The sequence below is a fragment of the Clavelina lepadiformis genome, chromosome 3 (assembly GCF_947623445.1).
Source record: "Clavelina lepadiformis chromosome 3, kaClaLepa1.1, whole genome shotgun sequence".
Lineage (NCBI taxonomy): Eukaryota > Metazoa > Chordata > Ascidiacea > Aplousobranchia > Clavelinidae > Clavelina > Clavelina lepadiformis.
The window spans coordinates 7,246,705-7,271,943 of NC_135242.1; the positions used below are offsets into that span (position 1 = coordinate 7,246,705).

Consider the following 25,239-nt stretch of genomic DNA (forward strand, 5'->3'; position numbering starts at 1 on the left):
CACTTGGTCAACTGTGTTAGAAGCATTAAATCTAAACTGTCATATTAATTAACGGCTGTCCAGATTAGAAATATAAGAAATTCGTTGAAAAACAATCCAGTCTGTTAGCCTACTGGTATGCAATGCGGCTTCATCCAAAAAGATTTTTTTGTACACCTGCCATATTCTACTATCTGATCTTATTATCATGCTATACTAAACGATGGTCATTTCCTCTAGTAATTTTTTATTGTCAGACAAGGCTTGTCGCAGAAAGTGTGCCGTGTGTAGCATAATAGTGTCTGCTTTGCGTACTTTTATCATTTAATATTTGCACTTCTTTCAAAAATTATAAGACTGCCTTTTTCTTATCAGAGTACCTGTCGTTATCTAGTGCAACTTTGGGCTAAGTTCGAAAGTGAAATTGTGTTGGTGCATTTTAATTAGAATATTATGGATTCAAGTGTTGACCACTCTCATATACCTGGTCACCAATCTCATTCTCTTTCATCGCCTCATTTTGCTGGATCACATGAATCTCATGGTGATGGTCACCACAAAGGTCTTGTTACAGAAGTGCATCAGCATAAGCCTCATCATGTCTCTGTGGAAGGAGATATCAAAATTCTGAAAACTGTGTAAGTTGACTATATAAATGATATACCGACCACCTCTTTATTTTATATTATTTTTATTAAAATTATGTGTTAAGTTAAGCACTTAGGGCATGGACATACTTAAATTTATGAGCATGCTTTGTTCATTGTTTAGAAAAATAAAGTGACTTTTTCACTGGCAGAATGCATTGTTTGAGATAGGCAACCCAATTGGGAGAAATGACAACATTTATCTTAAATTTTCTTAATAACTCTTAGCGTAGGGTTTGAGTTAACTTAGCTGATAGATTAGGTCCAGCTTGGGGTTGGTGATGCGATTACTTGCAGGTTAGGTTAACGTTTAAGTGAGGAAAGCGATTTGAATATAAAATTTTGGCTGGTGAAATAGATACGGCTTTCATAAAAACCTGTTTAAGTTCCCGTTTTGTATCAGTTACATTGGTTTTGTTTCCAACAGAGAGCTCAACAGTGAAGGAATGTGCTGTAAATTTTCAGAAGATGGGGAAAAGATGGCCCTCGGCCTCTCCAACGGAGATATAAAGGTTCAGTTTTGCAGTTTTTAATTTCATGCTACGGTATTTGCTTTATGTTTTTGAAGGTATGATATTTTTAAATCGTTCAGGTTTAAGGCGGATCAAACAGTAGACTTCACTTAATATGACTACCTTGGGACCAGACCATTTTGGTCATAATCTCTAAATGGTCACAACAACCGAAGTTGCTACAGTCCAGTGTATACAATTATAACTACACCAGGACCGATACAATTAGGCACAAAATGTAAAAAAATGATACAAAACAATTGGGTTATGATATCTACTGTTACATGGCACTATTTTCACTGCCATGTTGCATAGTTAACATAGAAAATTTGAAAGAAATAGAAAGAGTGGTCATAGTATCTGAAGACTGGTCAGTGGTTATTGTAAGTGGATAATTTTATATGGACACATTCGGGACCATATGAAACTGGTCAGTTAAAGTGGGCGGTCATATTATTCCTGGTCATATTAAGCTATTTATACTAAATAACATTTTAAGTAGCACAGGCTTTAACTTTTGCTCAATAACAAAATGCATTTTTAGTTTGTGCTTTTAAAGTATGTTACACTTGCAGGTTTACAAAGCTGCTACAGGATCATGCATTTATCATTTGTCGGACGAGGACACAAAGTCTGATCGTTTGCCAGTAACTTCACTCAATTTTGTTCCGAAAGATCTTTCATCACGAGGAGAACTGTTAATCGCAACATGTGAGGCATTTTAGTTCGGTTTTTTGACAAACTTATATAGTTGTAAACGACTAAAAAACAAGCATAACACCAGTATTGCAATGCTAGATCTTTTTATCTTTGTGTATTTACTGGTATTCGTATAACACTGCAACTACCATTTTGTAAATGTTAATGTATGTTGCTTATTTTAGTTCTATATAAAAATGCCAACTGGTTAAACATTGTGATACTTTGTCTTAAGATGCAAGCGGTGTGATCAAATTTTGGCACATTGAAACAGCCACCTCTCTGCAAACTATTCATGAATCATGTCAGCTGTTGGCAGCTTCTTTGTCCCCGTCTTCGTTACATTTGGTAGTCGGTGGTAGCTCAGAACAAATTTATCTTTACGATGTTGCAACAGGGAAGAAAGCTGGCATATGTGCCCCAAGGTAATCTTTTAGTATAGATGTATGATTTACTCTACATCCTTACCAACTGTCACATTATTGCTAGAATATTGAAGGTGGGCCTTTAAAAATATTTTTGGTTTCTAGACACCACAGTTACATATAGTTAATAATTTATTTATATACTGAGTATACCCTACATCACTATCAGTTTACTTGTAGGTTCTTAATTACGTACATTTTTTACCTTATTTTGTTTTAATTGTTTCAGCCCAAATAAGTTGGTGATGGATGGTCATAGATTTCGCATATTTGCACTAAAACATTATCCCATAGATGATTGTACATTCCTTTCTGGCGGTTGGGATGACACCATCCAAATTTGGGATCAGCGAGAAGAGCACTCAGTCCGGTTAGCTAAAACTGCATGTAAAAGTAATTTTTTGATAAAATAAATATATACAACTCAGCATAAATAACGCTTGTAACAAGGGAATGTTGTAGTCAACATTTTAATAACGTTTTTATAAATTACTAGTTTTATTCATTTCTTTAAACTGACATTTTAGGAGGATATTTGGACCACATATATGTGGTGATGGGCTGGATGTGGATGTCAAGCATGGACACATATTGAGTGCTTCCTGGAGAAAACATGACGTTTTGCAAGTATGCTGTACGAATAGTTCAGCTTTAAAAAGTACAGCATTGCAGGATAGCAAATGATAGTTGATGCCTCAAACCAAACTAAACACTGTTTTCAAAGGTATGGGATTTCAAAACAGGCAATCGCATTAAAACCATTCCCCCAGACTTCTCTGGTGATAGCCTGGTGAGTATTTACTAACTTGTTTCCTGTATGCAAGGCAAAAGGCATTTGAAAAATTGCTTTGTTTTCATCTTTTTAGCTATATTGCGGCCAGTGGTTGGGAAAAGACCACATCCTGTGTGGTGGATCGGAGCAAAACATAGTTCGAGTTATAGACAAGACCACTCTTGCTGTAAGATTGTTATTATTCTGAATTTAAATGTGTATGCTGCTCAGTGACTAAATATACAAGACGACACAGCTTAATAAACACAAAGGATGTGGAAATACCCTAACTATAGAAATAAGTTGACAGCAGCCAGACAATGCCTGTCTGTGTAAGTTTAGTTCATTGTTTTACAATCATAACAACTATATCTATCTCACAGTACACCTGAAGAAGCAAGTTTATGCTTGCGAAAGCTCATGTCGAAAAATACAAAGTTAACCTTAAGAGTGCCATAGTATATCCTCTTTCTTATTTTACTTTAAAATTTGGTTAACGCGGTTCAGACAACATCAGCTATATCTTTGTGTCTATAACGGTTATATAATACAGGCCGAGGCGCTCATAATGTGTTTAAAGAGGAACAGTATGTGACTACTTTGATAAAGTACAATGAATGTCTTCGATTTTGCTATTCGGATAATTTTTTTTGAGTATACAATTCGTACATGTTGATGCGTTACGTTAAAATTATATTATTTTATTTGAAATTAACATATCACGCAGCCATTTTTCCACGAAATAGCACATTAAATTATTGGTGTGCAGAATGCAGCACAGTAAACTTGAACCACACACTACTACATGTCTGCATCTTTTATCATTTTTGATTGTAACGGTGATAGACCTTATGTTAAAATCATAAGTTTAAGCAAAGAAAGTTTAAATCAATAAAGTTTTTTACATATTTCTTTCAGCAAGTGTTAAAAACTTTAAAAACGTCGTTTATTTGGTAGAGCAATGTGTAATTTTTAATACCAGTGTTGCAGTTTATACTAATGTAGATTTGAAATGGTATTTTAAACTGAAATGCTTTCTCTGACAGACTTCGGGTATTATCAGTCATCTTCCTTCCGGTGTCTACAGCGTCGACCACGATCGAAATCGTTTGTCACGTCATCACCACCATCATGGTGACGTCACAATGATCACAGCTACTGCTGGAAATCATTTGTATTTTCTGTCAAACGCACCAGTCGTGCCGAAACACGAAAAGTGATTTCAAAATGAACTTGAATCGGGAGCAAAATTTTAAAGTTTGTTTAGTGTTAAACCTTTTGCACATTTATGTTTCTGGCATCTGAACTAGCTCAACATAACTTAATATTATGTTCTTTGATTTTTTTCTTTGTTTGAATACGTTTGGGCAATTGCTTACCAGCAGCCAGTTGGGACGTACGGTACCAGCAGGGTGCTGAAATTATTTTCTTAGTACTGTCTTGAATTACACAGAGCTGTATTGTAAGCAATGTTCTTAAGAGAAAATCGTTTTATTCTATTGATCGTTTGTTCGTATGTTTTACTTTTACCTATTGTTAATTATACAGCGATATAATTTTGGATAACTGCGTGTTTTGTAGTTTGTAGCAGAGTTGCTGTACTCAAATGAAATTCTTGACTCGAGTATCAATTTTATGTAACCTACTCGAGCACTTTTTTCAATGTTGCTGAAAGATATTAAACTCCATTTATTTTGTGAAATTTTTATGAAATTTTTGTTTTAATATGATATTAGTAGTCGTCATTTTTTCGTCTAATTACATTCCACCCGTCCAAAAAATGCTTTACGCTGTTTAAAAATGTCCTTTCTTGTTTCTAATCCCTGTTGCTCTTTTTACAAGGACGCACGAAAGAAGTTTGCGCTATTGATTATATCCAGTCGTGGCAATTGTGAAAGAAAGGATACTTATTCTACCAAGCTTGCAGTTAAACTTGCGTTACTATCCCTACTGCTAAAGATCCGCATAATATCCTGACAAAATCCGTGCTCAAAATCAATTCGAAAACTTGTAATGTGTAGCGAAAACAAATGTGCTAAAAATTAATGCGACATCATTATTAAAATTATTTCAACGAACAAGAGAGGTGTTTGGAAGCCATCCTAAAGACCACCGAAGAAACAGAGACAAAGTAAACTAAGTTTATAATTTGATATGCATTATTACTGTAATAACTTGAATTCTTCACTAATTTAAATCGTACAATCTTTGTTGATGTACTATCATCATCCAAATGAGAAACGTGTCCCCCAAAAAAGATGGAATAGTGATTGAATAACACAGATGGAATAGTCGTAATGTTTATTCTGAGCAAAATCCTGTATTGAGATGTAGCATAGCAAATCACCTAAGTTTGACACGCCAAAATGTCAGACGTTAAATTTTTAGCTCAACAGAAATCGATTTCGTGCAATCATGACATTGTTTCCCGGGAAACTGTGACATGACATAGGCCAGGCATGTGCAACCTTTTTCACTGGAGGGCCAAATACAAAATTTTGAATGACAACGCGGGCCACATGATTTTTTCAGAAAAAAATAGTATCGTAAAACGACTTTCCTATGCCGTTTATGTAGTTAAGAAATAGATTTAATGCAGTCCACGACACACTTGTGCGACAATTTATTAAAAAACTGTGAATAATTGTCGATGGAAGATGAGGAAACTAAATTCAGTCAAGCGTATTGCGAAATTATGCAACGCAGCATTGTTGCATCACAAAGGGCATTGCATTGCGAAATTATGGAACGCAGCATTGTTGCATCACAAAGGGCAATATTTCTATACACAGCGTGCGAAAAATTTCCATTGCTTTGATGTAAACTGCATGAAATAGTGATGGCTAGTATGAAGTTCTAACATTTTGCTGAGCACCACGCGGGCCGCACGGAACAACCTGGCGGGCCGCAGTGCGGCCCGCGGGCCACTGGTTGCACATGTCTGACATAGGCCCTACATAAAATCCTTTTCTTAGCACTGTATTGAATTACAAAAGGCGGTTTTTGTAAAGCCTATTGCGACCTAGTCACTAGACTACTAGAGAATTAGAAGAAAAGAATTCGGAATTGTTGTCAATTGATTTCTTCAGAGTGTTTGTATTTTTACTTCTGAGCAGTAAACGTAGGCTTTCCCTGTCTTCCAAATTAAAAATTGGAGCAAAATTTGGCGAATTAAATTGTAATTTTTGATACCCAGTCTGACATCATCAACGCAAAGCGATTACAGACGGCAAATCTAACACCTGTTATTTTAATTAAACACTCATCATATGAGTTGTAGAAATATAGTGTGTTTCAACAAGTTGACATACTAATCAGTTTAGCCTTAGAGCATTTTGTTTCGACTTGAATCTGAAGGAAATCATAATTACAGTAGGCCTACTGGAACAATGCTCAGATCCCCCCTCCCCAGGACACATAGTCAAAAACGAAAAAAATATAATTTTTCATAAATATGCATGTTTTGTTTACGCATCCGTCAGTTTTCAATGTTTCTGTTTTCTAGACCTAGTTTCAAAGAAAATTAACTTTTCAGTCACTTATTCTGCCATTAGTGAACTTTATGACGCAATTATGAAGAAAGCAATAACAATCTCCATGTAACAATAAGTTATTCATTAGGTACTTGGCGACAAACTATACTTCAAATTTTTTTTATCAAACAAACAAAACATTAGGCTATAGCCTACCGAGGTACTGGTACATTACGTTTTCTATTCCATCAGAAAAGCGAGTTGCGACGGAAAATGACCACTGGCACAAGTAATTCTTCGACTCTAATGAGACAGCTGGGAAGCTTAGCAATAGTAATTGCATATCTCTTGTTTATTCCAATGGTGGTTCTGCAGGATTTGATACGCTTAAGAGAATTTCCAGCCTTTGAGGACATTGCAGAAGAAGAATCTTCAGGAAATAGCAGCTCTAACCAGACCGACGATAAACGTAAAGAATTTGATAATTTCAAAAAGAATGTGGATGTCAAAAACGCCTTTGGAGTAAGCTCTTATCTGGGACTTTACCAGGTCGATGTAGACAGTGGAGGAAATGTCACATTTAAATTAGGAGTCTTGTCCAACTGCCAAGACGTCTGTGGATGGCGTAAGTATGGGACACCGTAAGACGAAAAACTAGATGAGATTCCACTTAAAGAAAGCTGTGGGCCTATTAGTTGTTAGTTGACCAGTGCGGATAGAAAAGACAAGAAAGTAACTTTAAATTCTGTGAAGATAAATGTACTGCTTCAACATTGTACAACTTGAGTAACTTTTTCAATGTAGATTTATTGAACAGTTGAATATTGTTTTAATTTGAAAAAGTAAAACAGTAATTTTATTTAATCTACTAAAGTAAAAATTGTGTAAATTTTAAGTAACAGTTTTTAAGTTGGTTAATGTTTAGGTTGTGGTAACGTTACTTTTAAAAATGCAAGCACAGACCAATATATCCAGCTATCACTTAACCCGCTTTACTCGAACTTTATCAAAATTATTAATTATATTCGTTTATTTAAAAAAGGAGAGATATCGGACCAATGAGACAGCACTGTTTTTTTTTGTTCTTTATATGGGTTGCTCGTGACACAAGTTGTGGAAAATTTAAATCAAAACTCGACTAATATAATATAATCATTAAAAATTAATTCATCTTTTCTGACGTGAAAGATATCGCTTTTGTATCAGAAAACGGCATCGTAGGAGTACCTACTACCGTAACAAGCATTTACGATGCAAACTAGAAGTGTGTGTCCGGTGCTACACAGTATATGGTTAAGCAATTAGTTATGTGTATTTTTTTCATAGAATTCAAAGTAGGCTTGCAGTGTGTACACGCTGCAGTAGCCGTAGCTGTCTTTGCGGCCTTTGTGAGCATCTCCACAAGGATTTACCTTTTTCAAGGAAAGGGTGAAATTAACAAAGTAGTTTTCTTCAAGACAGCAAGCGCAGAACTTGCTTCAGGTTAACGTCACTTTGAGGCATTTTATAACATACGTAACGTTTTGTTAAGTTAATACGGTATTTTACCTGAAGCTGGCTTTATAAACAGTAAACCATTGTTGTTAAAGCTGAACAAATACACTCTTTTCTCAACAAAATGGATTTCGAACTATCTTAATACAATAGGCCTATTTGGTTTTCAGGAGCGTTGCTTTTATTTGGAATGTTTCTTTTGATGCTGTTGGTCAGCACAATGGCAGTGGATACCGCATTTGGGGTCAGCGTCTACCTTGGCATTGCCTCCGGGTTAGCATATATGATTGCTGGGAACCATAGGCATCGAAGGTCACAATTTACCCGCAACAGCCTCGACTGGGCAACAAGGTGGACTTGCGTCATCATTCCCTGGTCAACAACGTCAACCGTATGGCCAATCGGTGCCCCCACCGCCACCTCCTATCAACCCAATAGGACAAAACGGCCTACCGCTCCCTGTCTACCAGTCAGGGCAGCAAGGAGTACCATCACCACCACCACCCCTACCACCACCTGGTTATAACGTTGGACAATATCCTGCACCTAATCACAACTCTGATATACCCATGAGATTCTCGTAACAAATAAGTGGGAAATCAAGAACTTCAATACATGAGCTTAATAAATATATAAAATATAAAGTGTTTTTAAACTGAATCATGTTGTGGTTACTAAGATTGTAGCCTTTACTCTACGTTGTATTATTTTATCGAAAGAGCAGGACTAAACAGGGGTGGGGTAATTTTAAGTGTTTAAGTTGTAAAATCAAAAAAGTTATTTCAGCTACAAACAACATGTTACAGTCTATGCTAATTTGGCCTATAACGGTTCCACGCACTTGCTGTAGGCCTATAATGAGTTTACGGACAAATAGTATTTAGCGTGTCCTTTTGTAACCCTTTTAGGTAAGCCTATTGGTTTAAGTTTAAGGTATTTTAAACAAGTTTATCATGTTGATTGTAGTTGTTGAAATGGCCCAGAGCCATAAGTCATGAAGATTTTGTTTTGTGTTAACATGTGTTATGAAGGCAAATTCATTGTCTTTACCTGCTCGATGCGTTTTACGCAAATTATTTCTTGCATGTTGTTTGGTCCAAACCATTACATTACATTACAACATCGTAAGTATCCAGTACGCGTTTAGGACGTGTTAACAAGTAGGCTACGGTATATCCTGGTCATCCTTTAAACACGATCTATTAATACTATATGTTTATTACATCCCTTTACATTAAACGTATTACTTGAGCGATTTGCACCATCTTACTCTGGACTCCATTCCATGCTGAAGTCGGGCCCGTGCAAAAAAGGAGTAAGGCGGGCCAATTGACCGGGGCCTACGCTTTTAATAACGGGGCATATTATTTGCAAATCACCTTCGTTGTCACGCATCCATAAAGGAAGCATGTCGCAATAACACAAAAGTTAAAAGGCGTTGTACAAAAATTAGTCACGAATTTTTGTGTCTTTATCGATTATATTCTAAAAGCGTCGTAGCTCAGCACCTGTTTGGTCTTATGTGGACTAGATTGAGCCCCTTAAGTTGTGTTCTGGTTTAATCTATATATATATAAAATCATTTTGCTGTGTATAAAGAACACAAGTTTTAACATTCTTTTTCTTTTTCAAACAATTTATTAAGTTAGTTAAAGTATAATAATGAAAAATCAGTCTTCGTTGTAGATAGATGTATTATGCTATATCACCCATTGTGTAGAATATAGATTAATATAAAAATTTGAGTAAAAACGTATAAGACATTGCGTATCAATAAAACACAGTGAATGCGGTTATAAGAAAGCATAGGCCTATACCATACAAAGCATCTAGGCCTACTACAAAAACAAAGTATTTTATGCAAATCACTGCATTAGGCATGAAAGCACGAAAACTGCATAGCAAAAATATCAAATCCTTGAAAGAAGCAGGTGTGTTATTATCATGGCCATGAAGCCTTTGGATGGGTCAAAAGTCAAGTCACATACATTTCAGACATTTCCCTCTATACGTGAGGAGTTTCTTCGTATAATTTGGCACCCAAAAACCTAAACAGTAAAGGTAACAAGAAAATAAGACACAACAAATATAATTTTTTGTACGCGCTTAACCACGGCATGAGCATGAATTATCGACTAAATGTGGAAGATAGTTGCAGCAGATAAATATGCAGGATAGATGCAGTGCTGAAAGCTCGTTAACTCAGCTCTCCAAAGAAGCATTTTGCTCTGGTTCTAGCAAAATGCTTGTAATGACATCGACACAGACATCGAATACTTCCAATAATTGAAAGTAATTTAATGGCTCCGTTTAGCTTTGAGTGAACGAGTTTCCAGGCCTACAACCTAAATTAATACGTTTATGACACGTGATTGACATTTTTGGTACAGTACAAGACAAAAAGCTTCACTCTCGATTTTTTTCTCATTTGCCGAAATTATTTTACAATAGGAAATGTCAGATATAAACTCAACAGACTTATACCTAACGTCGCCAACAAGACGTTTCCACTTAAACGCTGAATAACAAATTTCGAAGTTCGTCTGTAATTTTTACTTCTTTCAGACGCCATTCCAAGCCATCAAAATCAGCAGTTTCTATTCTTTGGCGATGTGAGCTTTCATCATCTTCTTCGGTGTCTTCAGTTCTATATGACACAATAAACTACATTTATCATAACTTCATAAGTTAAATAAAGGTAATTGACAGGTGCAATTCGGGTCATCGTATCACTAAGTTATCACTAGGGATCACTAATAAATGATATTTTTTATGAAACACACCAAAGCCGATAAAGGGTGGAAGAAGTTCGTTTGAAGCGCGCTATGTAAGTAGATACAATTTGCTTTGTTAAAACTAAGCTTACTTATTGGCATCACCTGATTCACATAAACGATTTAACACATTTTAGCAGATCTAAAAAGTTGTATGAGTACAAAAGAATTCTGCAAATATGAGTGGGAAACAACATCATAAGCTCTATGGCGTGTTTAACATAATTTGCGATTTTAATCAGATCAGATGAAACAAGAACTGACAAAAAGAAGAAAACCGTAGCAAGATGTCGTATTTGTAAAAATTTGTCTGCGGTTTGGGAAACGATTAATTATTATCAAAAAGAGCGAAAGTGGTCTCATTTAAAAATCGAAAAGCCTACAACACCCGGTATTCCCAGGCGGTCACCCATCCAAGTACTAACCGGGCCCGACGTTGCTTAACTTCCCAGATCGGACGAGATGGGGTGTACTCAACGTGGTATGGTCGTAGGCACCTACTCATCGCTTTAACGACGTATTTATTCTAAAAAAGTCCAAATTACGGCCCATGAATAAAACCGTTGTTTTAGCGTTTGTTCGTCGCCTACGACCATACCACGTTGAGTACACCCCATCTCGTCCGATCTGGGAAGTTAAGCAACGTCGGGCCCGGTTAGTACTTGGATGGGTGACCGCCTGGGAATACCGGGTGTTGTAGGCTTTTCGTTTTTAATTTGAGACCAGTGGCACAGAAAAGAAACTTGCAAAAAGCAGCAGAATAAGGATGACGTTGTCGAAATATTATTTTGTAAAATTTTAATCGACAATGCTTTTTGCTTATTATTAAACAGAAAACTGAGGTTAGGAAAATAAGAAAATTCAAGCGTGTCTTGTAGGCCTGCTATAGTATAGCCTCTTACTTGAATCAAGCAGGAAATTTTTTTAAATTTTGGTAAACTTCAATTTCTTCTGGTAGAGTTTTTCATTTTTTAACTAAGCGTTTTAAAAGTTTTTTATATAATTAATACGCGTTTTATCACATAAATTACGCAACATATTTTAATGCCATCGCCTGTAAGCGGCAACAGTTTTGCAAGTGTCATTGTTCTGATACCAATTGCAGGCATCTACTTAAATAATTGACATTAAACTATAGCAAACTTAAAATATTTTTCTCACACAAAATGATCGTAGAAGAGACGCTCAGTTAAGGCGCATATGGAACCGAACAGCTTAGAATCGATTCTTGAAACATTTGCCTGCGATTCTTCATCGTGCATGCACACGAGTTGACGCATATGGGCTATTTGGTCGCTATCAATGCAGCCAGCATGAACATTTCGTAGCGCCAATTCCGTTTCCTGCACGTAAAAAATTAATTATAATTCCTGAACGAGTTTTGTTTGAATTTACACATAAATGGCCAAACCACAGACTACATTCATGTCAGCAAAATATCTGTATAACAAAAGTAAACCTAAAAAAAGAATGGAGGTTACTTAGTTAGAAAGATCACAGCCTGAAAAGCATCATTACTTTAACGTTCAAAGTTCTCTTTGTAATATCCGTCTGCGGTTCCTTTGTGCTTTTTCTTTTCATCAGTTGTCTGTCAAATGACGTCGTATAAAGTTTCTGGCGTCGTTTGCAAACCACACAATACTTGGATAAGTACTGAGATGGCGAAATGCCTTTGCAATAGAAAGTAATTTACATTTTCACAGAGATTTTTTAAATATTATTTGGTTGTTGGGTAAGTAAAAATGATGGGCCATTTCTTCCAATTATAATTATAAGACGGTTTATATTAACAGAGCTCTATACCCTTAACAAAAATATAATAGTAGGCTACATCTCGATTTAAACAAACAAACGAACAAAGAAACATATTTAAAAAAAGTTAACTAACACCAGCAACCTCTAATTAGATCACTGCAGGTCACGTGGCAATGGCATAAAACGTCTAACAACAAAATCTATTTTAACAAACCTTCCAACTCCCGAAGATCGACGGGAAGAAAAAATCTACAGATTTGTTTCGATAACGCCATCCTCCCAAACAACCACGGCTGAGCTTTCATTTTCTGCAAAAATTGGAATAAACTTCAACGATTGTTAATTTTCCTCTAATCACCTTGGTAGCAACACAAAGCAATGCTTAAAAACTTGAATTAACATTATCGGTATTGGTATCTGCATTGGTGTATTTTACGCAAAAATCGAATTCTGTCAACACTGCAAGTTCTACTGTAAGTTGATAAATTTGTAAGTTACCATTGGTTGACACGATTGATTTTTAGATGCAAGATACCAACATATCACAGAATCTAAGGTACGCTAAGATAATAATAACACACTTGCCTCTTCCCTCAACTTCGACATAATTACGATATGCTTTGAATTTGTACCAATTCAGAAATGCGCATCTGTGAACAGTTCATTAAATATCGCTTTCCGAAAGACGTGTCTTTTGAAGTTACTCGGAAAGGTAAATCGAGTCAGGATAAACTTAATATTTGGACAATGTGCTTGTGATAACTTCAAACCCAATAAACCATGACAGAATTAAAGAGATGGATAAAATATAATAACGACAATTGTAAGTGCAAGTTGTGTGGACTTTGGTAAATGACAACAATACAGTAGTAAAAAGATTAGCATAAAACCTATTTAGCTTACGGGCAATACAAAGTTGGCTTAGCCTACATTTAAAAGGGTTTCATGAAAGTAAGATCTCTTTACAAATAGAATTTGTTTTCTTGAAAATATAGGAAAACACTTAAAGGGATGTTTACAAACATTCTGAAAAAATGTCAGACAAACTAAAAACACGGTAGCATTTAAGGCAAACACTGTTGCCCGCTTTGTGCCTTACTTTCTTGTTTTACTCTATTTTGTCACATATCTTTTCTCATATACTTTATCATAAAGAAAGATAAATATCGTTTCCATTTATAACCTTTTTCGAACATACAAATCATAGCTATGACCAAAACTGACTAAATTAAAAGTAAACTTCTAAGACCCGGCGTGTCACAAATCACTCAGCACTACCTGCTTTTACGGGTTTTCACCGTGTATGAGTGTTTCGACATTGGAAAAAGCTTTCGACCAAAGCATTTAACAAACAGAAATAAAAAATTTTGAAGTGGTCGGTAAGAATTTTAAATAACTCACATCTGTAAACGCTACGTGGATTCAAATTAACGCAACACTAACTAAATGCAGTTGACAAACCAGGGTAAAACCGACTTTTAACTGAATTGGTACAAGTATGCATGATGTCAAAAATACGACGGAAAATTACAGCTTTTATTCTCGGTTTGCTGTATAAATATGCAAAAGTTACTTAAAGTCGATCGTGCAATAATGATTTTAGTTTGAAATCATATTAAGACAATTAAACCTCACCTCTCTGCACGTTTCGTCAAATTCCCTCATTGAATTTATGGCTGATGTCAGATCAGTGTTTTCACGTTTCATCGACTGCATTCGATGCTTCGCCATTTCAATTGGACTGAGTGCCTTCAAAATAACGTGGAGTTATTTCCAATAGAAAATAATTTCAAAATTTGTGTTACAAAGTTATTAGAAGTAAACTAAGATGGTTGAACTTTTGGTAGTAGAAAACCTCTGCAGCATTTGATAAAATGGTCTTCAACAGTAAGAAAAATGGCATACAAATTGATGTTGCCTTTAAACCGACAATTGCTGTTAAGTATTTCCAGCAAATTTCAATTTTCGAGTTGTTATTTATTTGAGATCAGCGAACAAATAATGTCACTCAGCAACACCTGCTTTTATGGATTTTCATCGAGTATGAGTGCAAATGACATGAATCAAACCACGTCTGTTTATCAAACACCATCCTATTAGGAGAAGAGAAGCATAAACTCACATTGGGGTCATAAGAAAAAAGTGGTTCAGCAGGTGGGTGCTCAATCGGCGTTTTACCGCCGGTCTTTTTCTTCTTTTTTCCTTTTTTCTTCTTTTTACTTCCCAGAGATCCCTTCTTCTTTTTTTTCTTCGGTTTAGCAGGTGGAAATACAGGAGCTTCGAATCCAGATAAATCCGGCGGAGCTAATAATTTTCTCAAATCTTCGTCCGTGGGTTCCTCATACAGAGGAGGGCCTTCTTTCACAACTTCTACCACTTCCTAGGAAATATTTATAAAAGGTAGGCTAATTATTATTTCAAAATGACGCTATTGCATTGAATTACAAAAATTAAATTAAACAACTGGATCAAACAGCAGACAAAATACGTTGTCATAATTAAAGTCTTATATCATTTGGTATACTGCTACTCTTAAAGTCTTACCCACACGAGTGGTTACATACGATTGTTCAAACTGGTAGGGCAGTTTTAAGAACGTCAAACTGACCAACGCGATGTTGCTAATACCGACACGTTAATTCCTTGAGTAAGCAAAACTTCATAAAATTGCGAGATATCTGATAAATTTTTCAGGGGCGAAAATTCTTTAAAAACAAAATCCTTTATGTCATAGAATGGATTTCACAGCACCATATATTGTCTAACAAAAGGCTTTCTGAAGAAAACAACATCCTTATAAACAACAAAGAAGCGCGAAAGCTTTGAAGTCAATTTTAAAGATAAAACGTCTATCAAATAGCACTACAGTTGCTTATTGGCGAAAAATCAAAATGTGACCAATAGTTAAAACGATTTCCAAAGAAATGATGCCTTAACTTGTCAATTTCGTGATTTCTACAAATGCTTTTGAAGATCTAAAAGGAGCTAACACTTACAAACATAAACACAACTTCTCACACGCTGTCATAACTTCTGTCAAATTTCACCGCTGGTAACTTTAATCAAACATACTAAATTTTCAACAAACATTGGCGAAAACTTTAAACGAAAACGGTAGTTTATATGAGAAAAAAGCAAAAGTATCCAAATACTCAAAGGCAAGGATATTGAATATCCAATTGAAGATCAAGCAGACCTGAATAATTTATATCCTACCCTACCCAAACCGTTCTTTGCTGGATATACCAGAAAGAAATGAAACAGCAATTAGGAAAAAACAGCTACAAGGTCGATACTCAGTATATTATACCGAGTCCACTTTCCTAACAAAGCTTTAAGTATCGTTGATGATCATTATGTGCCAATCCAGACTGAGCAAGTGGTTAATAAAAGCGCTAAGAACGATTTTTCACGTGTTCTAAGTACGCCGTCCTCAGTTTACGGAACAACCGGAATGAAAGCCAGGTCCAGTTACGTTCAGTGTCGTTTCTATGGTTGCGTAGTCTGACAACAGATAGCCTGATTCGCATGGAGAAACTACACGTTTTAATCAAAAACACATTTATGGCAAAGTCGACCGTAAACGTCAGACAATTCTAAAGACTTGTATTAAACTGCAAACAGGGTTGCTGCATACTTTAGATATTTAAGAGTTAGGATGAGAAACTAAATGCAAATCAAGGCAAATAGTTACCTCAACTGTTGGAGTAGTTATTACAGCAGGTTTCTGGGCGCTAAATTCTGTTGACAAAAATACAGGGGATGCTTTTGTTACGTTTTCCGATGCCTGGACTTCCAAATTTGCTTGGTCGGGTGTAGGAGTTACATCCTTCTCCATATCCTCAATCACCTATAATATAATAGTTAAGCGGTAAAAGTTACGCAACTGGAGGGTGGTCCGTCAATTGAACCCAAAATGAGTAAGCCCAGAGCAATTCAACCAATGTACCACTAAACCCAGGACGATTTAACCCAAGGACTATAAAACCAACAGATGTCGGTTTAATGCTGAGTTTAATCCTGATCCAGTCCTGAGTTTAATCATCATGGATGGATTGAATTGGGACACAACTGTAGTTTAGTAAACATTTCTTTGTCAAATTAAAGAGATATATAAAATGTGAAAAATGAATAAAAGGGTGTGCAATATCGAACAAAGTAAATTTTGTAAACCTGTTGAAGTTGTTTAAATTCTCCATTTGTCAACGGTTCGGGTTTATGATTGTCTTCAAACACGATTTCTTCCACCTGTGGCACGTGAGCACCGGCTACAGCATCTTCAGGGTCAGCAACTCCAGGAATATCAAATTTAACCCTTGACGGACTTTTCTCCCTTCCCTGAATCTGGGAGGTTGATTTCAGGATTGAAACTGGAGTTCTACAAAACATGACATAGGCATGAGATGGATATTTCTTTTTACACAAAATTTAAAAAAATTATCAATCTTTTCTCATGAACAAACTTTTCTCTGGAGTCAACAACATCATCAAGTATTTGCTCAAGTTCAGCCTTCACTACATCTTTCGTTTCATTTTCCTCAGGAACACCATCTGATGTAAAATTTATCAGTGGGTTAATATTTAAACAAATCAACATACTACTGAAACATATTTTTCATATCTATTGCTAATCAATTGGTTTTAATATATTACATTGACAAAGGCCGACTGTAAACAATGTTTGCAAACCTTCCATTAAAGAGTCATCAAAAACAATATCTTCTTCCTACAAATGAAATGAAACACAATGTATCCAAGTTACACAAATTTATTCTACAAGTACAAATGGTTTAATTTTTCCCCTAGCCCCCCCAAAAAAATTGGAGAGAAATTAACTGTAAAATTTCGCACCTTGCTAACCTTCTCCTTAGCATCATGAAAAATCAATTCTTCCCTCGGTTTCACAATATCTACAACTTGTACAGATGGTTCAGGTATGCGTTTGATTGGTAATGGTTCAGGAGTATGGATCTCCACAAAAATCCCGCCAAATTCTTTCTCGTTATAGTTATCAGTTTCCTCTGAATGAAGAACAGCTGGATCACAAGTGATTTCCTCATAAATGGCACTTCCAGTTAACATGTCAACATTCTGTTCATAAAACGGTATTCTAAATTCACACGATACTTACGTTGCATTTATTTTCTTGTAGAAAATTTAACATTAAGTGTAATATTTTTTAACAGGACCAATTAAAAATGATAATTAGAAATTTCTATACGTATCACTTGTTTTAGTCATGTGCGAAATAAATATTTGTGTCATACAGAAACAGGCGCCACAGGTGTAGAGTCTTCTAAAGGTATTACTTCTACAAAGTTTGGTTCTATGTCAAGTTCTGTACAAAAAAGAGCAAAGACAATTATTAAACTACTTTCTAATTTGCTTTTTAATTTAGAAAGTGAAAACCGAAATTTTTAGAAAGCCATAGTCTCACCTTCTTTTATGAATTCTTGCTCAGTAAGATCAATAGATGACGGACATGAAGAAGCAGGTGTCTGAGACTAAAACAAAAACACAGAGTTTTGTTCAGGATTTATTTTTCTAGATAAAGCTTTTATTCATTTTATTGCTCATACGGCAGTCAAGATCCTGGCACCATATTGTTCTGTTTTTGAAATAAGAACCAAATCTTAATATAAATTTAAAAACGTCCAACATCCATGTACAGCAAACAGTTGTAGGGTTTAATGAATAAGGGTTTGAAAATGGTATATTTGCTTTACTTTTCGTTTTAACGGCTTCTGTGAGTAAAGTTCACTAACACAAAAAGTAAAACTATGATACTCAACATCAGTGCATAAAATTAAGAGTAACTTGTATTCAAAATGAATAACTTCAAAATTTGCCGAGTGTTCCCACTTATATGTACTTGTTAACCCTTTAACAGTCATGACATGTTGTCTACATTATCTAACCCTTGCGTGTCCGCAACTTACACTTACATGCAATCATGATGTCACAGCCATCTTTTCTCATTAAGAACTAAGACACAATATATATACAGTACTTTTTTTCTGTTATCTTTTCCAGCATTGACAATATTTCCAGACAAAAACAAAACGTTTGCTTTAATTATATATACTATATTATTCATATTCAGGGTATATTGAACAAACGTTTAGTGTTCATGACATAAATGGAATTTTAGCCTACCAATTAGCCATTTAAACAAAACATAATTATATCTTTTAAGATATATTCAAAGTTAAAAATACAGGCACAGCAAACACGGCTTAACTATGGCTAATTTTAAACACTGTGATTACTAACAAATTCTTTCAAGATCTGTTGTTACTGCCATCGGTTTTACAACAACAATCATAAAAACACTATTGGTCCTAAAAGATCTGAGAAAAATAAACTCCCAAGAATTCCTAACTTCCAATGATGTTTGGTAACATGATGTACTGATTACAAAACTTTACTCAACACTGTTTAATAAAATCTCGACCGTGAAGTTATATTCTGAACATCTTCTGTGTAAAACGTGCAGCTACAAAGCATTCTTCTCAGTCAAGTAACTTCTACTTTATAATGTTCTCCCCCCCCCTGACAACATAAATAGACAAAGTAGAGGACTAAGAGACGCCTTAGTTTGACAGGTGTTATTGACTCAATGAGGGTGCTGTAAAGAAATTTCAGGAAATAGAAAGAATATTGAAAAAGTTCACAAAAGTAAAGTAAATTTGCTGAAAGTTATATGAGTAAATAAATAATATAAAGACAAGGCCCATCATCCTTTGAATCAATGTAAACATAACCACATCTTTACAAACCCTATTAAGTGATGGCGATAAGGGACATGCGTAATCCTTTCCAAATATACGACTTAGATATAACATTTACATAGCACTAAAAGTAAATCTGTGTTTACAGGGGAACATAGAGTCTTCCGAAAATGTTTGCAACATACCGGTACCATTGGAGCATCATCGTCTATGTTATAGTCTTCCAAAACTGGAGTAACTTGCAATACAATATCATTATCTCCGTTGAACAAAGCCTCATCTTCATTTTGCTTTTGCTCATTTACTGAATGTAAAAAATGGTTGTCCTGAACTAGAACTATTACAATCTACAATACTACTATAAATATGCTAAAATATTTGTCTAATTATATTGTAGTAATAGTTCCAAATAATTATGGTAATTGTCAGCTTGTCGGTTAGCTATTTAACACCTTTGTATATACGTGCCACAAATATCAAAGTCATCAGAGTTTAAAACTAACACAATTTTTAATTATAAATGATATCCAAATATCAACTCTACTACAAAACCAATAAATCAACTGATTACCAATGACTTGTTCATCAGCAAAGTCTTTCATGACAACATGAAAATTTGCATCATTACTGCCTCGACCACTATCAGTAGAACTTCTCTTTGCAGTTTTTGGGCGTTCAATATTAGAAGTATGTTTCTAATGCAAAAGAGACGTTAATGTAAAATGGGGGTAAACTTATATCCATATGGTACCTACATTACATGCACATATTACTCAAATTAAATACAATATTTATGAGCATAATTAAACACAATTAAACTAGACGTCAAACAAAAAATTCACAATTTGCTGCAATAAGGTAGTTGTAACATTATTATGGATATACAACAAGCATTAAAGTTTTTACTCACTTTAACAATGACACTTTCTTGCTGATCACTGATTTCATCCAACCAAGCAACTTTTGGTTGGTGCTGTAGAAGAGTTTCCTGAACAGCATTTGAAGGAACTGCATGTAAATCTGCATGACTGAAAACAGAAAAGTTTCTTAAGTTTAGAAAATAAACTTGTTGAGGTCTCAGAGAAGTACATATACAGTTACGGCCAGCCAATTAATGTATTTCATCGCATAACATCTCTGCCAGCAGATCATACCTTTTGGATGGTTTGAAATAAACTTTGCAAGGTTGAACGATGTTAGTAAATCTCGGTGTAGTTGCAGGTGATTTTAATCGACCGGTTGTTTCAAGGTAATCTATGCGCTAAATCACAACCAGATATTTTATTTTTACTGCCTTGGTTTTACTCTTTAAAACGCTTTAAGGCGTTGATTAAAAGTATGATTATAACATGATATGATTGTGGTTATAAACTTATAATCATACTACTCAGCATTCACTATAAATGTTTAAAAATGTTTGGTGAAGAAAATCTTGGTACAACCTGACTTATTGCAGATTGTGGTCTTTGATATCGAATATATCGGTCATAGTTATAGTACTGGAAATGATTAGGCCCACCAGCTGCCTGCAATCCAGTTGATGACATCATGTTATAAGAGCTACTACTAACTGGCCGACATTCTACAGGGCAAAATTCACAACCGCTTCTAGAATGCCTTCAAAAAGGTTAAAAAAATTGAAATTAAAATATCACCAAAATAACAAAAGCATTTTTTGTGTTGAAAACGAAATACAATTTCATTAGATTACTTTGTTTATGTTATATTACATACACTCAAATACTTTTACTTGTAAAACATATATTCATACAATAAGTGATAATTTTTCTGAAAAAGCAGCCAAACTAATCATTAAATTCTACTACAATTACACAAAGAAATTGGTCAAAATATGGTAATAAACTAATAACAACAAATCTTTGCTACAATTACACAAACTGATTTTGAAATACGTTATTGATTAGGACACTGTATATTTCGCTATCAGCATAGATAAAAACCTAGAATGAAGTTAAAAATCATCTACACAATGTTCGACTGTCAATCTGATGGCAATTAACACTTTACTTTGAAACTGAGAACCCATAACACAGAAACACGCCGTGATCATCTGGAACAACATTTCATAATTATGCAAAAAAAATTATCTACTATCCATTTTAATGTGTAACAGCATTACAAAAATAAAAAGTTATAATCAACAGGTGATATCTGGAACACAAAATACAAAAAATAAGTAAACAGATAGATGTTTTACACCAAGCCAAAAGAGTGCAGGTTAATGGCATTAAAGTGGAAGTCAAGGACCATGATAAGAGGCAAAAATCCTACAACAATGAAAGTGCAACAATTGAGATCAGCTTGAGAACTCTTACATAGAAAATCAATTGTTTGAAAACACTTGAGTGCAATAAACAACAACCACCAACTTTACTTCTTTTAACAACATATTTTACTACAGAATATATTACATAATAAAAAAAGGTAAAAAAGAATTAAAATATAATACTTTTGTAAAAATGAAGTTTATCAAGTGGACAATTAACAGAACAATAAAATAATAAACTAATGGATCAAATCGCTTTTCTACTTAAGCAAGAAGAATAAAAACTTCACAATATACAAGCAGATACAGGTACACACAACTTCTTCATACCTTGCACAACAAACAAGTATAATGTCAAAATACATTTTCAGGAGGTAAACTATAATAATAAACAAATATGTATTTAACCTCATAAATACATGCTTACAATGTCACATGATGCGCAATGGTTCTAACACAACTTTAATTAATACCTTCGTATTTCTTCAGGTGGTGGTTGGCTGTCTTGTGTTTCCCTAGAAACCATTGTTTTTCCAACGATCCGACGTCCTGCTGGTGCACTTCTGACTCTTGGTTGTCTTCCTAGTATATTGAACTTAATATATTTATACTGTATGCTAAATATCAGAATACTTAGAAATATACGTTTAAAGCAAAACTGTTACCTATTCAAAAAAGTATATATTAACATTGTCTGTAACATATTTAAGGAAGATAAAATGAATTTACAAAAAAAAGAGTCTAACATTGTATGAACCACAAAATTCCAAGAATATATGTCATTCATATTATGTATATTATTACATATTACATATTATTATTATTACTATACTATATTTTATACATATTATTACATATGCTACTAGTTTTCACTGTTCATCTGAAGAAGCAAGCTGATGCTTGCGAAAGCTCGTGCCGAAAAATATAAAGTTAACCTTAAGAGTGCCAAATTATATCCTGTTTCTTATTTTATTCATATAATGTAAAGGCTAAATAAAATTATATGAGACAATTGCAATGTACATGTAGTTGCTATGCGCACATGCAATGAAATGCAAATGCACACATACGTGCAAGAAACTTTTAACAACATCTACCTAGATATAAGTTTAACTTAGTAAAAAACATAGTAAATATTTTTCAATTAAACATTTACTTTTAATAAGGTCATTGGGCGCAGTTGGGTCCATTAGCTGCTGCTTTCTCTGCAACCTTGGGGATGGAACAACAGCACTTAATGGGCGACGGGCTCTACAAAAATATCGAAACCATAAATTATCAACTTTCTATAGATATTGATTTTGTGGTGAATTATTTGGGAATTAAATTAATATTTAATTAATTATACAGTAATATAAATTGTACATAATTAATTAAAGTAATGCCATTTACGTTTTGTAGTGGCTAGAAATTTCTTTGTCTGATGAAAATGCTTTCCCATCATCACTTAAAATTTCTACCTCTTCTCTATCTAACGGGGGAAAATCTAAATTCAGAAATTAGGCATAAACACATCAACTTTTATGATACCAACAACAAATACCAGTATTATTAGCAAGAGTATATTTTTTCATGCAACAACATCTATTTATACTTTTATAACAACCATGATAACATGATAACAAATGTTGAAACTTTTTCTATGATTAATGCAATATTAGCTTTTCCTAAGTCCGAAACACCATACCTGTTTTGCCAAAGTAATATTTTAAAAGATCAGATTGATTATTATCAACTAAATATTCCCTCAAAAGTATGTTTTCCGTATTATCTTGGTCATTTTTATAAAGCCAGTCTTTTTGCAACGGAGTTCTGTGTAGTAACATTCGCCTCATGGTTGACCGAAAAACTCGATCTTTTTGCCTTTGTAGCCTGTGACTTTGATTTTGTGATTTTTGCCCACTGTGTCAAAACAATAAATCTACTGTATAAGACTAATTACTTAAATAAAAAATTGTTCTTGATCAACTTGTCTCACACATTATTGCCGTACCAGGTAATTGTTAAAACATAAAATTCCTGGTACAAAATGAACTTAACAAAACAAACCTGACTGATCCCTTTTCATGTCGTAGTTCTAAATGTGGTTGATAAGATTTGTGATTTCCATTTGATTCTGTTTCCCGATAGCCATAAGAGGCCCAGGCCCCATGACTTGAAAGCATCACATTCACTGTATTGTTTTAATTCTGAACAAAACACTGATAACTCTGACTTAAAAAATGAATCGGTGCGATTTGTGGGACTTTAAAAAATAAATAAACAGGCGTCAAAAAAACAGTTATGAAAATGTTTTTGTACAGTTCTATGTTGTGATAATGTTTCAAACTTTAGAATCTTACAACTACATTTTTTCAAACTAATGATAGCAGTGCGTTGATAGTCAATATTAATGATGTTGATAAGTTTTGATAACGACAAAACTAACAATTTTAAATCATTTCACTGAACTTATAGACCATCGTATTATATCAATAAAACTTCAAGCTAATTCTATCATGAGGCCTAGTCTATATGATAAGAGTGTATAATATTAGGCCTAGATAGCTTGATTCAAAACAAGCATATTATTGAGTTTTTTATTTGATCATAATTCAGTTTGTCTATGTAATTTTAAAATTAATCAGAAACTCCTAGAAAAAGAATCCATTTTAACAGTAGATGACGTATCACATGCTACTGAAATAGTTTTCTTGGCTTCCCGGACTGCAGAGTTTGGCCGATTTAAGCAAGATCTTGCATGCACCAAACAACTAAAAATGACAGGTGCCGGTGTGCAAAAATATTTAAATGCGATGGATGCATGGAGTTTGGATGAAGTAGGTGTGCAATTACTTAGTAATATACACAGTTCGACTACTTCAGTTTATAAATGAATTAAACATTGGGGTCTAGTGCAAAAGAGCACAACCAAATTACATCACAATTGCAATAGCTGGGATATAAATGCATCCTGTGGTTGTGCACTTTTGTATTACACTCAAAAGTTGAGTACGCAGAAGTTCTGTCCAAGCTGTTAAGTGCAAAATTACATACCTAAAGTGCACCACTGTAGCTCATTGAAAACAGTATTGAGTGGGCCTTTGCCAAACTCTGCAATCTACTGGCTATTTCCAACAAACCAACCAACGTCTAACCCTAAAACAAAGTGAGGCAATAAACAAAATGCAATCACTACTTCACCAAAAAAATCAAATGTTCAAAACTAAATGTTCATGGTTTCTCAAAAGTCGTTAACTTTTGAACCTAAATGTTTTAACATAGCAGCCCAAAGCTAACCTAAATCTGCCTTCTAGCTTAAATGTAATTTCCACTGAATCCTAAATAGCTAAAATAAACTTGTTACATAACCTATCCTTTCCTCTAGCTAACCTAACGATGGAAATTTTAACAGGAGCTGCATGAAACTGTGAAGAGTCTGTAGGCCCCTATTGATTACACTAAAACTGTCATTTCAAAACAAAAGTGATAATGAGCATAATTCAAAAGTAAAAACTCATTAAGTGTAACTAAACAGGCATATAAATATTTCCACATACAAAAATAGCCAAATACCTTAAAACGATTTTTTAGACAAGATTGAATTTTTCACTTTGAATCACTTTTCCCAAGAAGCCAAAAAAGTGCCATGGTGTTGTGGAAGGTACTTTCCCAAGTTCGAGTTGGTTGCTATTGGTTGCTTAGCGACATT

General features: G+C 34.5%; 3 protein-coding genes and 2 non-coding genes across 9 annotated transcripts; 3 read left to right on the plus strand and 2 right to left on the minus strand.

Annotated features, from left to right (window-relative positions):
* Window positions 1-355: 355 nt before the first annotated feature.
* LOC143450716 (WD repeat-containing protein 18-like) lies at window positions 356-5,104 on the plus strand. The gene is made up of 9 exons (XM_076951373.1): window positions 356-617; window positions 1,054-1,138; window positions 1,714-1,849; window positions 2,073-2,262; window positions 2,492-2,632; window positions 2,790-2,889; window positions 2,987-3,052; window positions 3,129-3,221; window positions 4,081-5,104. The coding sequence occupies exons 1-9, from the start codon at window positions 433-435 to the stop codon at window positions 4,252-4,254; spliced, it is 1,170 nt and encodes a 389-aa protein (XP_076807488.1). The 5' UTR covers window positions 356-432; the 3' UTR covers window positions 4,255-5,104.
* A 1,561-nt stretch (window positions 5,105-6,665) lies between these two features.
* On the plus strand, window positions 6,666-8,706 carry LOC143449622 (uncharacterized). The gene is made up of 3 exons (XM_076949891.1): window positions 6,666-7,132; window positions 7,834-7,989; window positions 8,172-8,706. Exons 1-3 carry the CDS (start codon window positions 6,781-6,783, stop codon window positions 8,525-8,527), a joined length of 864 nt encoding a protein of 287 aa, XP_076806006.1. The 5' UTR covers window positions 6,666-6,780; the 3' UTR covers window positions 8,528-8,706.
* Window positions 8,707-9,629: 923 nt separating this feature from the next.
* On the minus strand, window positions 9,630-24,690 carry LOC143450314 (uncharacterized). 5 transcript variants are annotated; one of them, XM_076950798.1, is made up of 25 exons: window positions 24,585-24,690; window positions 23,598-23,737; window positions 23,236-23,450; window positions 22,941-23,034; window positions 22,705-22,799; window positions 22,022-22,130; window positions 20,704-20,878; window positions 20,416-20,522; window positions 20,172-20,289; window positions 19,833-19,956; window positions 19,447-19,565; window positions 17,968-18,034; window positions 17,798-17,868; window positions 17,382-17,621; window positions 17,220-17,256; window positions 16,994-17,081; window positions 16,704-16,908; window positions 16,225-16,380; window positions 14,653-14,910; window positions 14,166-14,279; window positions 12,745-12,838; window positions 12,294-12,445; window positions 11,937-12,118; window positions 10,486-10,648; window positions 9,630-10,049 (listed from the first exon to the last, which is right to left on the minus strand). In XM_076950798.1, exons 2-24 carry the CDS (start codon window positions 23,711-23,713, stop codon window positions 10,513-10,515), a joined length of 3,072 nt encoding a protein of 1,023 aa, XP_076806913.1. In that variant the 5' UTR covers window positions 23,714-23,737; window positions 24,585-24,690; the 3' UTR covers window positions 9,630-10,049; window positions 10,486-10,512. The 5 variants fall into 5 exon arrangements, with proteins under 5 accessions (XP_076806913.1, XP_076806915.1, XP_076806912.1 ...); XM_076950800.1 differs by lacking the exon at window positions 24,585-24,690 and having other exon boundaries at window positions 17,391-17,621; window positions 23,598-23,788; XM_076950797.1 differs by lacking the exon at window positions 24,585-24,690 and having other exon boundaries at window positions 23,598-23,788.
* On the minus strand, window positions 11,152-11,270 carry LOC143450925 (5S ribosomal RNA). The gene has a single exon (XR_013114818.1). It is a non-coding gene; the product is annotated as a 5S ribosomal RNA (ribosomal RNA).
* LOC143450926 (5S ribosomal RNA) lies at window positions 11,360-11,478 on the plus strand. Its single transcript, XR_013114819.1, has one exon. It is a non-coding gene; the product is annotated as a 5S ribosomal RNA (ribosomal RNA).
* Window positions 24,691-25,239: the final 549 nt, after the last annotated feature.